Raw genomic sequence first — 16,564 nt, forward strand, 5'->3', positions numbered from 1 at the left:
GTAAGTAGTAAACTCATGCAGATACTGTACATAATTAAGACTCTGCTCTTCCTCACACTGAAGTTAGTAGTACAGTGCCAACTGACTTCAGTGGGAGCAGGATCAGACCCTAAAAGTACATTCTTACCACTTTTGTTATTTGTAGATTTTGAACTATCCAGTTACTTTTAAAAATTATATCAGTGTTGGTGTCTAATAAATATGAATGAGAATCGGTAAAAATCAAGCTGTGTGTTTTTATCACCTTGTACAAACCAAAAGCAGTGAGAGAGAAAAAACAGCTTTAGGCTAATTAGCTCACCAAAACCCTCGTGACATAGAGAGAGAGTGCTTTTTTTTACCACATTGCCTCTTGCTTTCAGAAAAATAATTGAGGTGAGTGTTTCACTTGATACTATTATTACACTTCTGCTTAAAAAGGTAAAGGTTGAATGTGTGTTTCAATAGAGTCTGTGTAGCACCCCTAAAACATTATATTTCCAAAATATCGACTCCCTTAAAAAATAAAAATTATGGCTATGAACAGCCACGGCATGCTTTAGGCAATCATTATTATCCCATCTCATTTAGAGTCCTACCCAGCACTCTTTTTGCCAGTTCCTTCTCCTCTGTGACCCTCAGTGCCTTTTGTCCCCAAACTCCATAATCCATCATTCTCTAGCACCATGCCAGTACGCAACCCTTTCCTGCTGTCTCCAGAGCCTCACATGTTTTGAGACAGTGGAACAGAGTTCCAAGCTATCTCACCAGGTGTCCTCATTTCCCTAAATATTATAGGAAGTGGACATGGAAGTGATGGATCAATTTAAATGCTCTAATTGGGATTATTTTGGAAAAGGAAATCTATTTAGCTGTATGGATGTTTGTTTATAAATATATGTGGGTACATAGATATACTCATCACATACATGCACACATATTATAAAAGTACCTTTAAGTTATTCCTGTTGACTATGGTAAGGAGAGAAGCTTTCAGAGATGATACATTGTGGAGGTGGAGCCATTAGCCTTAGTCTTGCTGTTCTGTACCTTTGCCCTTTACATGATTTTTCTTCCTATTTTGCTAGTAAAGTAAGACTCTTAACCTGCCCAGCACAGCGGTGTGTTGTGAGGATTAATTCATTAATGCTTGTATAATGCATTGCAGATGAAAAGCACTGTATATGTACTAAGCCAGTGGACCCCAACCTTTTCCGAGTGGCAGGCGCCGGACAACGAGCCACCGATGACCGTGGCTGGCAGACAAGCATCCGCCGAAATGCCGCCAAGAAGCAGCAACATCAAGAGGCATCGCCACCGAAATACCACCGAAAATCAGCATTTCGGCGGCGACGCCTCTTAGTGACGCCACTTTTTGGCGGCGACAGCTCTAGATGACGCCGCTTTTCAATGGCATTTTGGCGGATGCTTGTCCGCTGGCCAGTACGCGGGCGCACATAGATGCCCTGGCAGGCGCCATGACACCCACAGGCACCGCGTTGGGGACCACTGTACTAAGCCATCCTAATAATGTGTTTGACTATTTTGACAGCCAGTTCTTTTCTATCTTCTTGTCTAGATAAAAGGCAAAATGGCTGCTTTTTAAAGGAATGTTTAATAAATTGGCTTTGATAACATGAACATTTCAATGGAAGTACATTGCAAATAAATATATTCATTAATACAACATGGCTCAATTCAACACATATTGGAAATGTATTGAATTCAGCCATGTTGTATTAATGGAAATATTTTAAGACCACAAAGTTTTTTTGTATTTGTTGAGTTCTCATCTCTAATGCTCCTGATGAGTAACTCCCACCAGCATAGATCACCTACCTGCTCAACTGGAATATGTGATTGTTCTTAAAGCACCTTCCCTTGCATTTCCTTTCAAATTTGGTTGTCACTTCATATTTTCTCAATCTCTGTTTGTGATCTGACTGTTTTTCTCATACATTTTCCTATTTCATATTAACTGTGACTTATCGACTTCACCCCATTTCTCTCCTTCGCGCTCCCTGTAGCTTCCTGAAATTCAGTCCTCCCACCTCTTGGGTAGTGAATTGCATTGGACCAGTGCAGTCATGGAGGTCAAGGGACTGGCTTTGCCCCATAGTGTATCATCGTAAAATCCAACAGAATGTTATTTAAATATATAGTCTGGTAAATGTGAGACCTTGAACTGGATAGTGGATAACGTACACTCGAAAACATGCAAAAGAGGACTCACAGTTATGAAATCTGTCAAGTAATAATAATTTCATTTATATTGTACTAGAAGCTAATTGAACTTTATAAAAATAATACTCTACTGATCACATTGTCCTTTCTTGTATACCTTATACTTATGTGGTATTCTAATAGCCATTAAGACAGGAGGGATAGCTCAGTGGTTTGAGCATTGGCCACTAAACCCAGGGTTGTGAGTTTAATCCTTGAGGGGGCCACTTTGGGATCTGGGGCAAAATCAGTACTTGGTCCTGCTAGTGAAGGCAGGGGGCTGGACTCAATGACCTTTCAGGGTCCTTTCCCGTTCTATGAGATAGGTATATTTCCATATATATATATATATCTTATTATTAAAACCAAACACAAACAAAATTTGGAAGCATTTTATTCCACAGGTAAACATCTTACTTAGGAAATCCCACATACTAACAATCCTATAAGAGTTTGTATCTTAAATATAATACTCAAAAAAGTTACTGTATAGATACAGCTACTACTACAGTGCTACATGTCCAGTATGTGCATACTGCTTGAGGGGATCGGGGACAGTAGCATAAATAACAACATAATGAAAGTGTACTGAGAGCAATTCTAGTTACTTGGCTAAAATAAGGTAACATTATATCCCAAAGTCACTAGTAAGGGGTTCATTATTGTAAATACTTGATTTAGATCAAGTATATTGGTTATAATTGGAAAAATGTTTTAAAAAATACTCAGTTCCCAGATATTATGATCAATGAAAAAGGAAATTATCTGAGTCTAGACTACTGTAACATAGTAAAGGAAATTGTATTGTTCTAAGATATAATTTAATATATTGAGTAATACTTATGCTGTAAATAGCTCTTAAAGATACTATCTTATCTTTTTGTTTCACACTTTCTGATGTTACTTCAGTGACATAATCCCATTCACTTTACATTATTTACACTATATTTTCCTATGGAATAGTGTACCAGTTTGGTGTTTGTACTCATTTTATTAATTTTTTATCTTTAACATTTTATTGGATTGAGAATTTTCTGTAATTTTCTGTAATTCTGGGGCAATTCTGTCCCACAGAATGTAGATCTTTCTTACTATACAGTTCAGTGGTTAATGCTGTAAATTGTTCCCTACAATAATTCTGTTTATAGTTTAAAGTACATATTGCAATCATGCCACTAAATAGATAGATTTAGTGTTCAAGTGGTGGTATGAAAGTTTGTGCCTTAGGAATGATCCATTAACTTCCATTACACAGAATATAAGATGTGTCTTATAATAAGACACCAGAGGAGCTACCATATTATTTGTTCATTTTCACTGTCTGCTCTCTTAGCATTTTTTATTCCTTTTCCTTTTCTCCTTGTCAGTACACATGCTTTTTTCTCCTCCTAAGTTAGGAAAAGACACATTCCTCCTCATAATATTATTTCTGTCACATTCCATTGTTAATTGGTGAACATGTTTTGAGCAGCACTTAAAGTTGATACATTCATTAGCAAAGGTTGTGGTGTATTTCATTATCACTTGGAAGTGATGTGATGTGAGTATATAATCCTTTGTACATTGCACTGAATGTGTTCTTAATAGCAGTTAGTCACTGCACCTCAATTAACGGGGATATAGCAGTGCCTTAAGCTCCCATGTGTTTGCTGTATTCCTAATTGGTTGTGTCGCTAGGCAGTGATTTAAAGAAGATTTCTGTAAACAAGAGCAAGGGTTATAACTGTGGGTGGATTGTGAGTGATTGGACAAGGTGCAGAGGTCCTACCAGGTTATGGGCAAGTCAGGGTTATCTTCACACTTTCCCATCTAGACGCACAGGGGAAAGAGGCAAGGCTGGAAACTGCAGATTGATTAGACTCTACTTCTAGAAGACAGGAAACTATACAGTTAACAGCTAGGATGCTGGAAGGGGAGGATGCCTTAGAGCCAGAGGGATTACACACCCTGTCACTGCAGGCTTGAGATGTGTGACTGAGAGAGAGACCAGTGAGTTTTGTTTCTTCGGTTGTAAATATTGCAGTCTGAGGAGTAAAAGCCTTGAGGGGGAAGAAGATGGGAAACCCAAAAGGCTTTTCTGTTGGTTTTCCCCCTTGCCTGATAATTCTTGTACAGTGCTTAGCTAGAAGGAGATAAGCATTTTAGTGAAACCTAAGCTAGGTAGACAGAATTGCTCTGCTGGCTTCTGATGGTGGAATTAGCTCCAAAGCATCTGTGTTACTTTAGTAAATCAGAAACCAAAAGATATTCTAAGATGTTTCTTGAAAGTAACAAAGAATAAAGAGAGTTACTGCCTTTGAATTTTACATGTGAATTGTCTCATTTTGTGAGCTGGGGACTGGAGCATATCGGGCCCTAAGACTTTTAAGATACTATTCAATTACAGCAGGAAGATACTATCACCATCTTCCTGGAGAGAGGTGTTCCCCCTCCGCCTCCCAGACCTGAGGTTCCTATCCGGGGGAGGTCCAAATACTTCTTTCCATCTGACTGGCCTTCATCTATGGTGAATCCTAGCTTGGGTGTTTCTCCCTCTGGTCCCCAGACTGCTCAGATCCTTGGAGAAAGCAGACAAAACCAGATGTGATCTTTCCCCTCTTTTGGTGGTCTTAGGCCTGCTGCAGCCTTTTCAGGCTGCTTCTGCCCTTGCTAACCCCACCCACCTACCGTAATATAGGAGTCTACCTGAGCAGGGGGTGGGGCTATAGGAAAAAAAGCAAAGGCATTACTCGTGGATCTTGCCTTAGCATCCAGTAATTGCTTCAGAGCAGCTGAGTGAATAATGCAGTTATTTCTTCACTTTCTTTGAATATATAAATACAACAAACAAATCAGTGTTTAGGTAGCTAAAGATGACAAACCTTTTCCTGAAAATTAACATTAAAAGAACAAGATCAGTACTACCATTTGCTCACTCATTTGTCACTCATCAGTGAGATGGATTCTGATTGAGCAGCTGCTTGGCAGAAATGCAATCTGTGCTTTCCACGGGTGTTGAGATTTAAATCTGAACAGGTAGATCAGCCTTCCCCAGCGTTACATATGCTGTTAGTTTCAATCTTTCAGGTTGCTTGTTTTATTCTTTGTCAGGATAAATAAGTAATAAATCAGTAGTTTAACTCCAAAATTCTTTGCTTTGACTGATTGGATTACTATGTGTCTTACGATAGCATGATACTAATTTTATCCATTACAGTGACTTCTCAAGGCAATTTGTCAGGGCGACTGTAAGTTCAGTGCTAAATAATGAAGTACACAGTAGAAGAAAGTGAATCAAAGGCATTGCTTTTTGCAGGTTAAATTAATCAGGCAGATCCTGCCACCAGTAGTACTTGAAGAGGCCTCTTCCCAAGGCATACTGAAAGTCCGGGAAAGATTTCTACTGTTCATAAGAAGTAGCAAAGTATTCGTGGTATTTATATTGCAGTAGCACTTGGAAGCCTCAGTTGAGAATTCTGTCCCATTATAGTAAGTGCTGTACAAACATACTTATAGGAGGGTAAACTGAGGCACAAAGAGGTCAAATGACTCACTCAAGGTCAGATAGCAGGCCAGGGACACAGCTGGGAATAGAACCTAAGCCGTCTGTGTCCCAGTGTAGTGCCCTACTCACTAGATCACATTGCTGCCTAAAGATATCATCCTTCATTTTTAAGCTAAGAATTATACCAGTTCTAATACAGAGTTGTCTAGAAAGAAGCATTTGTGAGGGGAAGATGGGCAGGACAATTGATAAGCATACATCTCACTTTCAGCTAAGAACCTTTACAAAAAAATTAAAAGTATTTTGAAAAAATGTGAACAAACTGAATCTTGTTTGATGTAGATAAGTAAGTGAAAATAACTTAAATATTCAATGATCTCTATTATTTTCAGAATTATTGCTAATTTAAAATCCAAGCAATTCATTCCAGCCTATTATGGAAACTTCCTTGGAGATAAGCTTTGAGGTTACATAGAAGAAGGTGAAAAAGATATTCATTTAAACCTCCCTCCTTGATAGCAGTGAGGTCCAAACAATGACTTTTGCATTAAAACCTTTGGTTTTTTACAAATTCGCATCAGCATGTAAGCACACCAGTCTGCTCTGCTTCAAACACTCAAGCTCTCACTGGTGCATTCCCTGAGATGACTACCAGTTTAAGTGCTGAGGTCCGTGATGGCTGCAGTGTGGTCCTAGAAGCTACTACAGAACTAATGCTGCTCTGCTGTGTTCATATTTAGCAGTCTTTTCTCTTGAAAGAGGAAATATTCTTCTACACTTTGATTTTAATAAATCTGGCCCCTTCATTCCTTCTTTAGGTTCTGTCTGACAAATTTGTCCTAAGAAATAGCAGCTGTGGTTTTCAGAGTGAGTCTTTATACCTTCAGCACCTGTACAGCTGCCTCCGCAGCAATGGGTTTAAGGTCGTGGAGATCATGTGCATATGGGATTCAGAGTCAGAAAGACTATTGATTGCACAGCTTCTATGAAGAGCATCCGTGACGCATTTGTTTATTTCTTTACTCATCTTCCTCATCACTTATTAGTGATGTCAGGATACAACAATTTTTTGAGACCATCTGAGTGAAGATTGCAGTTATCTATTCAGTTGCCTCCGTATTCTTCTTTTTACTAACAAAAGCCCTCACAATGTTTAGTGCAGCCCTGCATAATTTTTCATTAACAATGTCAGATACCAGGGACAAAATCTTCTCATATACTTCACTATGATGGTGATAATGAAAAAAACTAATGATAGTTACCTCACCTGTCCAAAAAAAAAAAAAAAAATGAGACTGTTGGGCAAGGAGAAGTTTGCATCTCTGGTTTAGCATTATCTGTAATCTTTGGTCACTGAAAACAAAATTGTCAGATCCTCAGTGGAACTGTTGAAGAATGTGTGCTAATTTATAGACAATTTATTAAATACTGTAGCTTTTAACAAATATTATAGCATTTCCTTCCCCATATCAAGTACAGTGCAGGTATTCTTCTGTCAGACAACACTTAACAGGATAAACTCTAAATTTATTATAAGTTAAGGCATGTTTCCCAGCATATAGAATATACCGGGTAATACTTTTATTAGTTGCGATCCTGGCTGACAACTCTTTAATTCACCAATTTAATTCTTTTTCTTTCTTTCTTCTTAGTTCCATGCAATGGATACATTACATAAGCACAACTATGATTTGAGCAGTGCCATTAGTGTTCTGGTACCACTTGGAGGACCAGTTCTTTGCAGAGATGAAATGGAAGAATGGTCAGCATCAGAAGCTAGTTTATTTGAAGAGGCTTTGGAAAAATATGGCAAAGACTTCAATGATATACGACAAGACTTTGTGAGTACAGAACTAATGCACTTTTATCTTCCCATGTTTAAATGTGTTTTGGCCGTGAGAGCTGTAATTGTTTTCCATTGATCTGGATGATTAGCTTAAGAAGGAGATGCTTTTGTACTGCCAAATGGATAAATATATTATCAGGATAAAAAAAATAGTATTTTCTTGTTTAGTGACATATCTTGGAAAGCTAAATTCTAATATATTATGTCTGGGATTTTCTCAGGATCCTGTAAGAAAGTTGGGTGCCCAGATTCCATTGAAATTCAGTGGCAGTCCTGAGTCCCCTAAGTGCATTGAAAATCCCACTTTTTCCTTCCATGTTTAGCAGTGTGGGAAATCCTTACTCAGACAGCTTTTTAAAAATGCTCCATATTAAGCTATTCTGATACATTAGGCATTTGGTACTTGTGGAGGGTGAAGGAAACATTCATCATTCCCAACTCTACTATGTCTGCTTCTGAAATATTGCAGTTTTGGACAGCAAAGCTTTCATTTGCTGTGTCCTAATGCAGAGCAATGGGATGGAGCTGATACCAATCACGGACTGCCTGAGTGATTGGTAATTTGCTTGCAACTCTTTCCTTTTTTGGGGTGAGGGGGAGGAGTGGGCTTGTTCCTCATCTACCACAAGGTTAGTCATGTTGCATTGTGGCTGCGAAAAGGATAAGATACATGCAAAACAAAGGAATTTAGTAGGGCTGTTGAATAATCGCAGTTAACTCATGAGATTAACTAAAAAAAAATTAATCATGATTTAAAAAAATTAATTGCAATTAATCACAATTTTAATCACACTGTAAAACAATAGAATACCAATTGAAATTTATTAAATATTTTCTATGTTTTTCTACATTTTCATATATATTGTTTTCTGTGTTGTAATTTAAATCAAAGAGTATATTATTTTTATTACAAATATTTGCACTGTAAAAATGATGAAGAAAATAAATAGTATTTTTCAATTCACCGCCTCCAAGTATTGTAGTGCAATCTCTTTGTTGTGACAGTGCAACTTACAAATGCAGATTCTTTTTTGTTACATAACTGCACTCAAAAACAAAACAATGTAAAACTTCAGAGCCTACAAGTCCACTCAGTCCTACTTCTTGTTCAGCCAATCGCTAAGATAAACAAGTTTGTTCACATTTACAGGAGATAATGCTGCCCTCTTCTTATTTACAATGTCATCAGAAAGTGAGAACAAGCATTTTCATGGCACTTTTGTAGCTGGCATTGCAAGATATCTACATGCCAGATATGCTAAACATTCATATGCCCCTTCATGCTTCGGCCACCATTCCAGAGGACATGCTTCCATGCTGACGACACTTGTTAAAAAATAATGCATTAATTAAATTTGTGACTGAACTCCTTGGGGGGAGAATTGTGTGTCCCCTTCTCTGTTTTACTCGCATTCTGCCATATATTTTACATTATAGCAGTCTCGGGTGATGACCCAGCACATGTTCATTTTAAGAACACTTTCACTGCAGATTTCACAAAACGCAAAGAAGATACCAATGTGAGATTTCTGAATATAGCTACAGCACTTGACCCAAGGTTTAAGAATTTGAAGTGCCTTCCAAAATATGAGAGGGACAAGGTGTGGAGCATGCTTTCAGAAGTCTTAAAAGAGCAACACTCTGATGCGGAAACTATAGTACCCGAACCACCAAAAATGAAAATCAGTTTTCTGCTGGTGGCATCTGACGCATGTTCATTTTATTTAGCTGAGTCGGTCCGTACTGCTTTGGATTGTTATCGAGCAGAACCCATCATCAGCATGGACGCATGTCCTCTGGAATGGTGGATGAAGCATGAAGGGACATATGAATCTTTAGCGCATCTGGCATGTAAATATCTTGCGACGCCGGCTACAAAAGTGCCATGCAAATGCCAGTTCTCACTTTCAGGTGACATTGTAAACAAGAAGCAGGCAGCATTATCTCCTGCAAATGTAAACAACCTTGTTTGTCTGAACAAGAAGTAGGACTGAGTGGGCTTGCAGGCTCTTAAATTTTACATTGTTTTATTTTTGAATGCAGTTAGTACATAATTCTACATTTGTAAGTTCAACTTTCATGATAAAGAGATTGCACTACAGTACTTGCATTAGATGAACTGAAAAATACTATTTCTTTTGTTTTTTTACAGTGCAAATACCTGTAATAAAAAATAAATATAAGGTGAGCACTGTACACTTTGTATTCTGTGTTGTAATTGAAATCCAATATATTTGAAAATGTAGAAAACATCCAATAATATTTAAATAAATAGTTTTCTGTTATTGTAAAGCAGTGTGATTAATTGCGTTTACTGTTTTTAATCGCTTGACAGCCCTATAATTTAGTTATAATTGAAGCATATGAATAAGCTGCATTTGTCCATGCAGGTTTTATGGTCCTTAAGTCTCTGTTATGAGATCTCAGTTCGTTCAGTTCCTTGCTGGTGGATGTCCAACATTCTTTGCTCCCACATCATATATTTTACCAACTAGCACCTTTATTAGCAGTCTCTTCAAGGAGACCAAGTATTAAGTGTACATGATGTTTGAGTTAGAGCTGGCCAGTTTTTTTTCAAATAGCTTATTAGCCCAAAACTGTTCATCAATTCAGGTTGAATTTGGCAAGTATTTTTGACTCAAGAAAAAATGGGGGGAAAAATTCCAAAAAAGCTGAAACATTTTTGACTTTGTTTTGAAATGACATTTCCCTTAAAAAAAAGTGATGGGGAAGGAAGATAAAAAACCACCCAAAAATGAAAGGTTTAATTTTGTGCCAATAAAATGTATTTCTCAACCAAACACAATGTTTTTTCTGGTTTGGTCACCAAACCGAAAAATCAGTTATTTGTCCAGCTCTGCTTGAAGCCCCTCTAAAACAGGCATGTGGGGTAGTGTGAGGAAGTTTGTACTTCCACTGCCAGTGCTGTACATGGAAAGAAGACTTCCATGTTGTCAGGTCACTTTCACAGTTCTAAAATAAATATAGGTGAATATTGACAAGAAGAAAAGGATATTGTGTCTCTGAAGAGCTTCCTTTTGAACAGATGTGAATGTGTTGCTACATGATTTTTGATGTTCTCAAGGAAGAAAATGTCCATTGAATTCAGTTCATACTCCTGGCAGAAAATTACATCGTATAAGAAGCAGTTCTGTTAATAAGTTAAAATTAGTTACATTTAAGAAAATTTTTGTGATACTGGCAATGAAAAATAAGGGGTTACACTTTGTATTAAGTTTCCATTTATAAAGAGTTAATAAATGGTGTGACAGGGTCAGGCCAGATGGCTACAGGAGAGTGGTAGAAGGTAGATATATTAGCCTCAGTTTAAGTAGGTCCCCTTTCCCTGGGTAAGGGAAGGTTCCAGAACAATCAGGAGCTTTCTAGAGTCAATTAAGGCAGGCTAAACAAGGTACCTGGGTTTAAAAAGGAGCTCACTTCAGTTTGTGGTGCATGTGTGAGGAACTGGGAGCAAGAGGCGCAAGGAGCTGAGAGTGAGAGGGTGTGCTGCGGAAGGACTGAGGAGTACAACCGTTATCAGACATCAGGAGGAAGGTCTGTGGCGAGGATAAAGAAGGTGTTTGGAGGAGACCATGGGGAAGTAGCCCAGGGAGTTGTAGCTGTCATGCAGCTGTTACAGGAGGCACTATAGACAGCTGCAATCCACAAGGCCCTGGGCTGGAACCCGGAGTAGAGGGCGGGCCCAAGTTCCCCCCAAACCTCTCAACTCCTGATCAGACAAAGGAGGAGTTGACCCAGACTGTGGGTTCCACCAAAGGGGAAGATCTCTGAGGTGAGCAAATCCACCAGTACAGGGGAAGAAAGTACAGCAGATCCTAGTACCTCTAAAACACCAGAATGCTGTATTAAGTCTTGCCCATAGTCATCTTTTTGGGGGGCATTTGGGGGTAGAAAAGACCCTGGCATGGGTCCTGCAATGATTCTTCTGGCCCGGAGTACATGAAGAAGTGCGAAGGTACTGTGCGTCCTGCCCAGAGTGTCAGCTGCACAGTCCCCATCCCCACTTGAGGGCACCTTTGGTACCCCTTTCCATCATAGAGGTCCCCTTCGAGCGACTAACCATGGGCCTAGTGGGACTGCTGGAGAAGACAGTCTGGGGCCACCAATATATACTTGTCGTTCTGGATTATGCTACTCGCTACCTAGAAGCCATCCCCCTGCAGAACACGGCCTCTAAAACGATAGCTAAGGAGTTGGTGGGGATCTTTGCCCAAGTGGGGCTACCAAAGGAGATATTAACAGACCAAGGTACCCCCTTTATGTCGAAGCTAATGAAGGACCTCATTAGCTCCATATACATACCCTGAGAACTTCAGTCTATCATCTGCAGACCGATGGGCTGGTAGAAAGGTTTAACCGAACCCTCAAGGCAATGATAAGGAAAGTGGTAAGTTGGGATGGGAAGGATTAGGACACTCTACTGCCCTACCTTTTGTTTGTAATCCAGGAGGTACCTCAGGCCTCAACTGGGTTTTCCCCCTTTGAGTTATTATATGGATGCCACCCCAGTGGCTTACTAGATATCTCAAAAGAAATCTGGGAAGAGGAACCCAATGAGGGGAGAAATATAATTGACCATCTGTTGCAGATGCGAGAACAGATAGCCCGGGTCACCCCTATTTACGGGAACATTTGGAAAAGGTGCAGAAGGCCCAGCAAACCCATTACAATTGCCAGGCAAAAGTCCGACAGTTCCAACCAGGGGATCAGGTGATGGTGTTGGTACCCATGGCAGAGAGCAAGCTTTTGGCCCAATGCCAGGGGCCATATGAGGTGGTTGAACCTGTGGGGGAAGTAATCTACAAGGTACGGCAGCCAGGACACCGGAAACAAGAACAAATTTATCACATTAACCTCTTAAAGCCTTGGCACCAACGAGGCATGTGTAGTGGCCCAAGAGACCCCGATCCAAGGAAATAATGTGCAGGAGCAAATCAGGATATCCACTGATCTGACACCAAACCAGAAGAAGGAGGTAACTCAGATGATCAACCGATACCAGGACGTGTTTTCAACCAAACCAGGTTGGACCATCGAAGCATATCACCACATTATCACAGACACTGAGGCAGAGGTAACTTTAAGGCCCTATCGGGTCCCAGCAGCAAAAAGGGAGGAGATCAAAGCAGAGGTGAAAAGGATGTTGGAGCTGGGAGTCATCGAAGAGTCCCGCAGTCAGTGATCAAGCCTGATTGTGTTGGAGGAACTTTGTCACAATGGTTAATAGATGTGTTAATACATGGTTCCTCAGTTGTTATAGAGTTCAGCTCAATACGTTGCTTATTACAGTTTATAACACTGCTGTTGTGCTTATCAACCAGCTGTGACACTACAACTCATACCTAAAACATCTATTAACATGTATTAACCCTTTATAAATAGAACCTTAATGTAAATTGTGGCCAAATAAATGTAAACTTTATTGTTGAGGTTTCCTACATTATTTTTTTATTCTCAGTGTTCATTTTAGGCTTGGCAGAATTTGATTTTTAATTTTTATTATTTTAACATATAATATCACTGTTTATTTGTAAGCATCTTTTTACTTTTATTAATTTATATTTTCACAGTTGCAGGAAATTATGGGTCGGACAATAATTATTCTATGGCAGTAGACATTGAGATTCAAAAAGTTAAAACACAAATTGTCAGGATCACATGTCAAAATATACAAAGGATATATCCTTAAATCAAATGCTAATAAGTTCTCAAGAAGCATTTTTCTTACTTTATCTATCTGTAAGTTTTGATTATCATCAATGAAAATAATTTTTAGTCAGTTTCTGTGTGTACAGTGAAATCCGTTTTACCATCATTTACCATTAAAATCTAATCCTTCCAAGTCTAGTTATATAGTGTTACATTAGTTAAATTCTGTTTTTACCCGCATATTTGACCACTCCCATTAATGCATTAGAACATTGCAGAAATCACTTCTGATCCATAATGCACAAAATGCTGGAAATTTAAAATGGCCTACTGAAAACTTTTTAAAATGCTTCAGAGGGACCAAAGAATGAAAAAGGCAAAAGAGACTTTGTTCTTGTTTAAATGACGGTAAACAGAGAATTAAAATCATTGTTGGGCTCAGCTGAAGGCATATTAATACTGACTCAGAGAGTAAAACCTGTCAGGAGCACAGATCAGATATATGCTCTGAAGTCAGAGTGGGATTGCCTCCTACCCTCAGTCATGTTCTCTACTTTTAGAAAAGCAGCCTGTCACCTTAGAGTATCCTTAGAAGAGCACATCTTTCACGTAGCTATTCCTGTAGCATTAGTCAGTTAGATTTATAATGAGAATTATGTATAGCACCTAATATTTCCAGGCTTTCAGTCATTTAAAGGCTTCTGACACTCAGTGGGCTCTGATTTTGTTTTTATATGAAGATAAAGGAACTGATTTCATAAGTTTTTCCAAAGTTATTCGCATACACTATCTTCAGAAGTTAAAAATAAGAAAAATATATAAAAATAGTATAAACTGAACTTATTTCGTGGGCAGCTTTTATAGTGTAAATTAATAGGCTTACTAGAAAAATTCGTTAAATACCTATTAACCACAGAAGAGCTAGAGGTAAGCAATGAAAACCATAGACAAAAATGTTTACACTAGTAAGTTTTAGAAGTGCTAAATGTTTCCATCAAACCTTGAACCCACTCAGTCTCAGGCTTGATGTGTTCATGAACATTGTTCCCTGTTCTCAAAGTTTATGGACTCCGGGTAAGGTTTTTCACATAGCTGCATCCTGCAAACCCCTACCAGCCACTCCCTGAAATAGTTTTGTATAGTCAGACTTGCTGTTTTTTTAACAGTATAATCTTAAAAAAGCGAGAGAGATCTTTTTAAAAAAACAAAGAAAACTTGAGTTAGAAATTAAAGACGTCATCTTCTAAAAGAATCTTTTGCAAGACTTAATCCTTAATGTTAAATAAAGTAATACTTATCTGATGAACTGTGACTAAGAATCCCTGTGTGCTTATGTATTTTGACTCAAAAGTGATGTAATAAAGGTACATTAATATCAAAGGAAAATCTGGAGCTCTGTTCTAAGAAGTCAACTTAGACATGCTGATCATATGGTATAGGTAATCCTTGATTACCTGGTGTGACAAAAAGAGGTTGGTTGTGACACTCAAAAAGCATCATAATTAACGTAATGACCAGTTGAGTCATTACATCCTGAAGGTATACTGCTTTCAGAATAGTTCTGGATTTGCAACACTTGGCAGCTGCAATTCCACTCTTTTATACTGTGTGGCTTTTTAGAGGCAATGCATTTTGCAACTTTATTTACTGTTCAGTAGTTAGTAATAATTAGCATTGCATAGTGCTTGACACATTCAAAGTGTACAAGAACTAATATTAGTAAGCAAGTTCATAACAGTAAATTAATTAGAGTAAAGGAATTTGCCTTACCTTTTCAACAGACCATGAAATCTCAATTGTATACTATTTAATTTTTATTTTCCTGATATTTTTATAACATTCCAATATAGGTTTGAATAGTAATTTGTCAGGCTGCTATCTTCTCATCAATTTCTCATCAAGACCTCATTTCTTGATGTTCTCCTGTTTTCCTGAGAACCTTTAACTTATAATGAATATAAATTTACTGGATTGAATGTACATTTGAATTTTTTCACACCTCAGGATAATACAATGGGAAGAGAACAGAGCCTTGTGTTCCCCAAAAGATGACTATTTCCCTGTTCCGAGAGTTAAGACACTCGTTGTGGTGACTCCTGAGTGCTGTTATAATTTAAGGGTCTGTTGTCATTTTCATTGTAAACCCTATTTTTTTCCAGAGATTTATAACTCTTGCTTCGCAAATGTCTTGGTGGGTGAAAATAAAAGCTGTTTAAAAAAAGAATGTAAAGGTTCTAAATCATTAGCAGTATGGACCTGTGACTTGAGGTTTAAAAATGCATGTACGTTTCCAAGCTAAATATTTAAAAATCAAATTTAGCATTTTCAAACTTACCAGGGGTTCTATCTTTACCCTGTGGGAGCTGGTGAAATCGCAGATCAACTCTGCATGTCCTTGTGTCATTGCTGCCTCACTGCCAATCTACCTCTTACATAAACATCACACATCTGTTTGCAGATGGTAATTTTTCTTTCCTGTGATCAATGCATAATAAAATTTGGTAATGAAAATATACAGTTCTGTAGCTGTTTACAACTTCTGTGGCAGCCACAGCTACTGAAAAACATATTTATCTTGCCTCCCTAGTTGTTTTCCATAAGTGGTTACATTCTTCTGGACAAATAGTGAGTCCTCTTCACCTGTCAGTCGGGTAGCCAATTGGAATACAGGGTTTTCACACCCAGCATGCCAGGCAGGCTTCCTCAGTTGAGAACAAGAGCTGTATAAAGGGTATGGCTTCCTATGTTATCCTATGAACCCAGTTGCCCACTAGGGCGCTCTGAATGGCTGTCCATACTGGTGTTGCAACATCATGGAAAACTATGACTAAGGTTTTAGAGAAATGTACTTTTTGTTCATGTGGATGCCATCAATATCAACAAATGGGTGTAACTAGCAGTGACCATACTCAGGGAATGAATAAAAGTGAGAAGCTAGGATTGGCTAGACTAAAATAATAGGAAGATAGGGCTGATCAACATTTACTGGAGTGAGTGCATCTCCCCTCTCCCTTTGGGACTGCTGTGGTAGGACCCCTCTGAGAACCCACCGCCTGGTGGCTGCATCATCTAATATGTGTAAATTCTGTCAGTAATGTCTCAAGAAGATATGGACCCAAGTACTGGGTGGTGGCTCAGCAGAGCTGGTCCTTTGAGGTCAATCTGTGCGCCTTCCTGGATTGCTTGGAGTTCTCTTGAAACAGCATTTTTTAAATCTATTTTATTTTATTTTTTTATTTACTAGAGAAGCTGGAAGAATGTCAAAAAGAGAAACATGTATTTACACACACAATATTAATTGCAAAATAATTTGTGCTTTGTTTCATTATCTGGTATGTATAAAAATATGGCCAACATTGGAA

The 16,564-nt window shown here is 38.4% G+C and overlaps 1 protein-coding gene across 4 annotated transcripts in view; it reads left to right on the forward strand.

Annotated features, from left to right (window-relative positions):
* The window catches only part of MTA3 (metastasis associated 1 family member 3), a 228,903-nt gene that overhangs the window by 117,348 nt on the left and 94,991 nt on the right, over positions 1 to 16,564 (forward strand). For all 4 annotated transcript variants that reach the window (XM_045011460.1, XM_045011463.1, XM_045011461.1 and 1 more), the window contains one exon: positions 7,339 to 7,527. In XM_045011460.1, the coding sequence (XP_044867395.1) occupies positions 7,339 to 7,527 (189 nt within the window). The remainder of the gene's footprint in view (positions 1 to 7,338; positions 7,528 to 16,564) is intronic.

This window comes from Mauremys mutica, chromosome 3 (genome assembly GCF_020497125.1).
Source record: "Mauremys mutica isolate MM-2020 ecotype Southern chromosome 3, ASM2049712v1, whole genome shotgun sequence".
Lineage (NCBI taxonomy): Eukaryota > Metazoa > Chordata > Testudines > Geoemydidae > Mauremys > Mauremys mutica.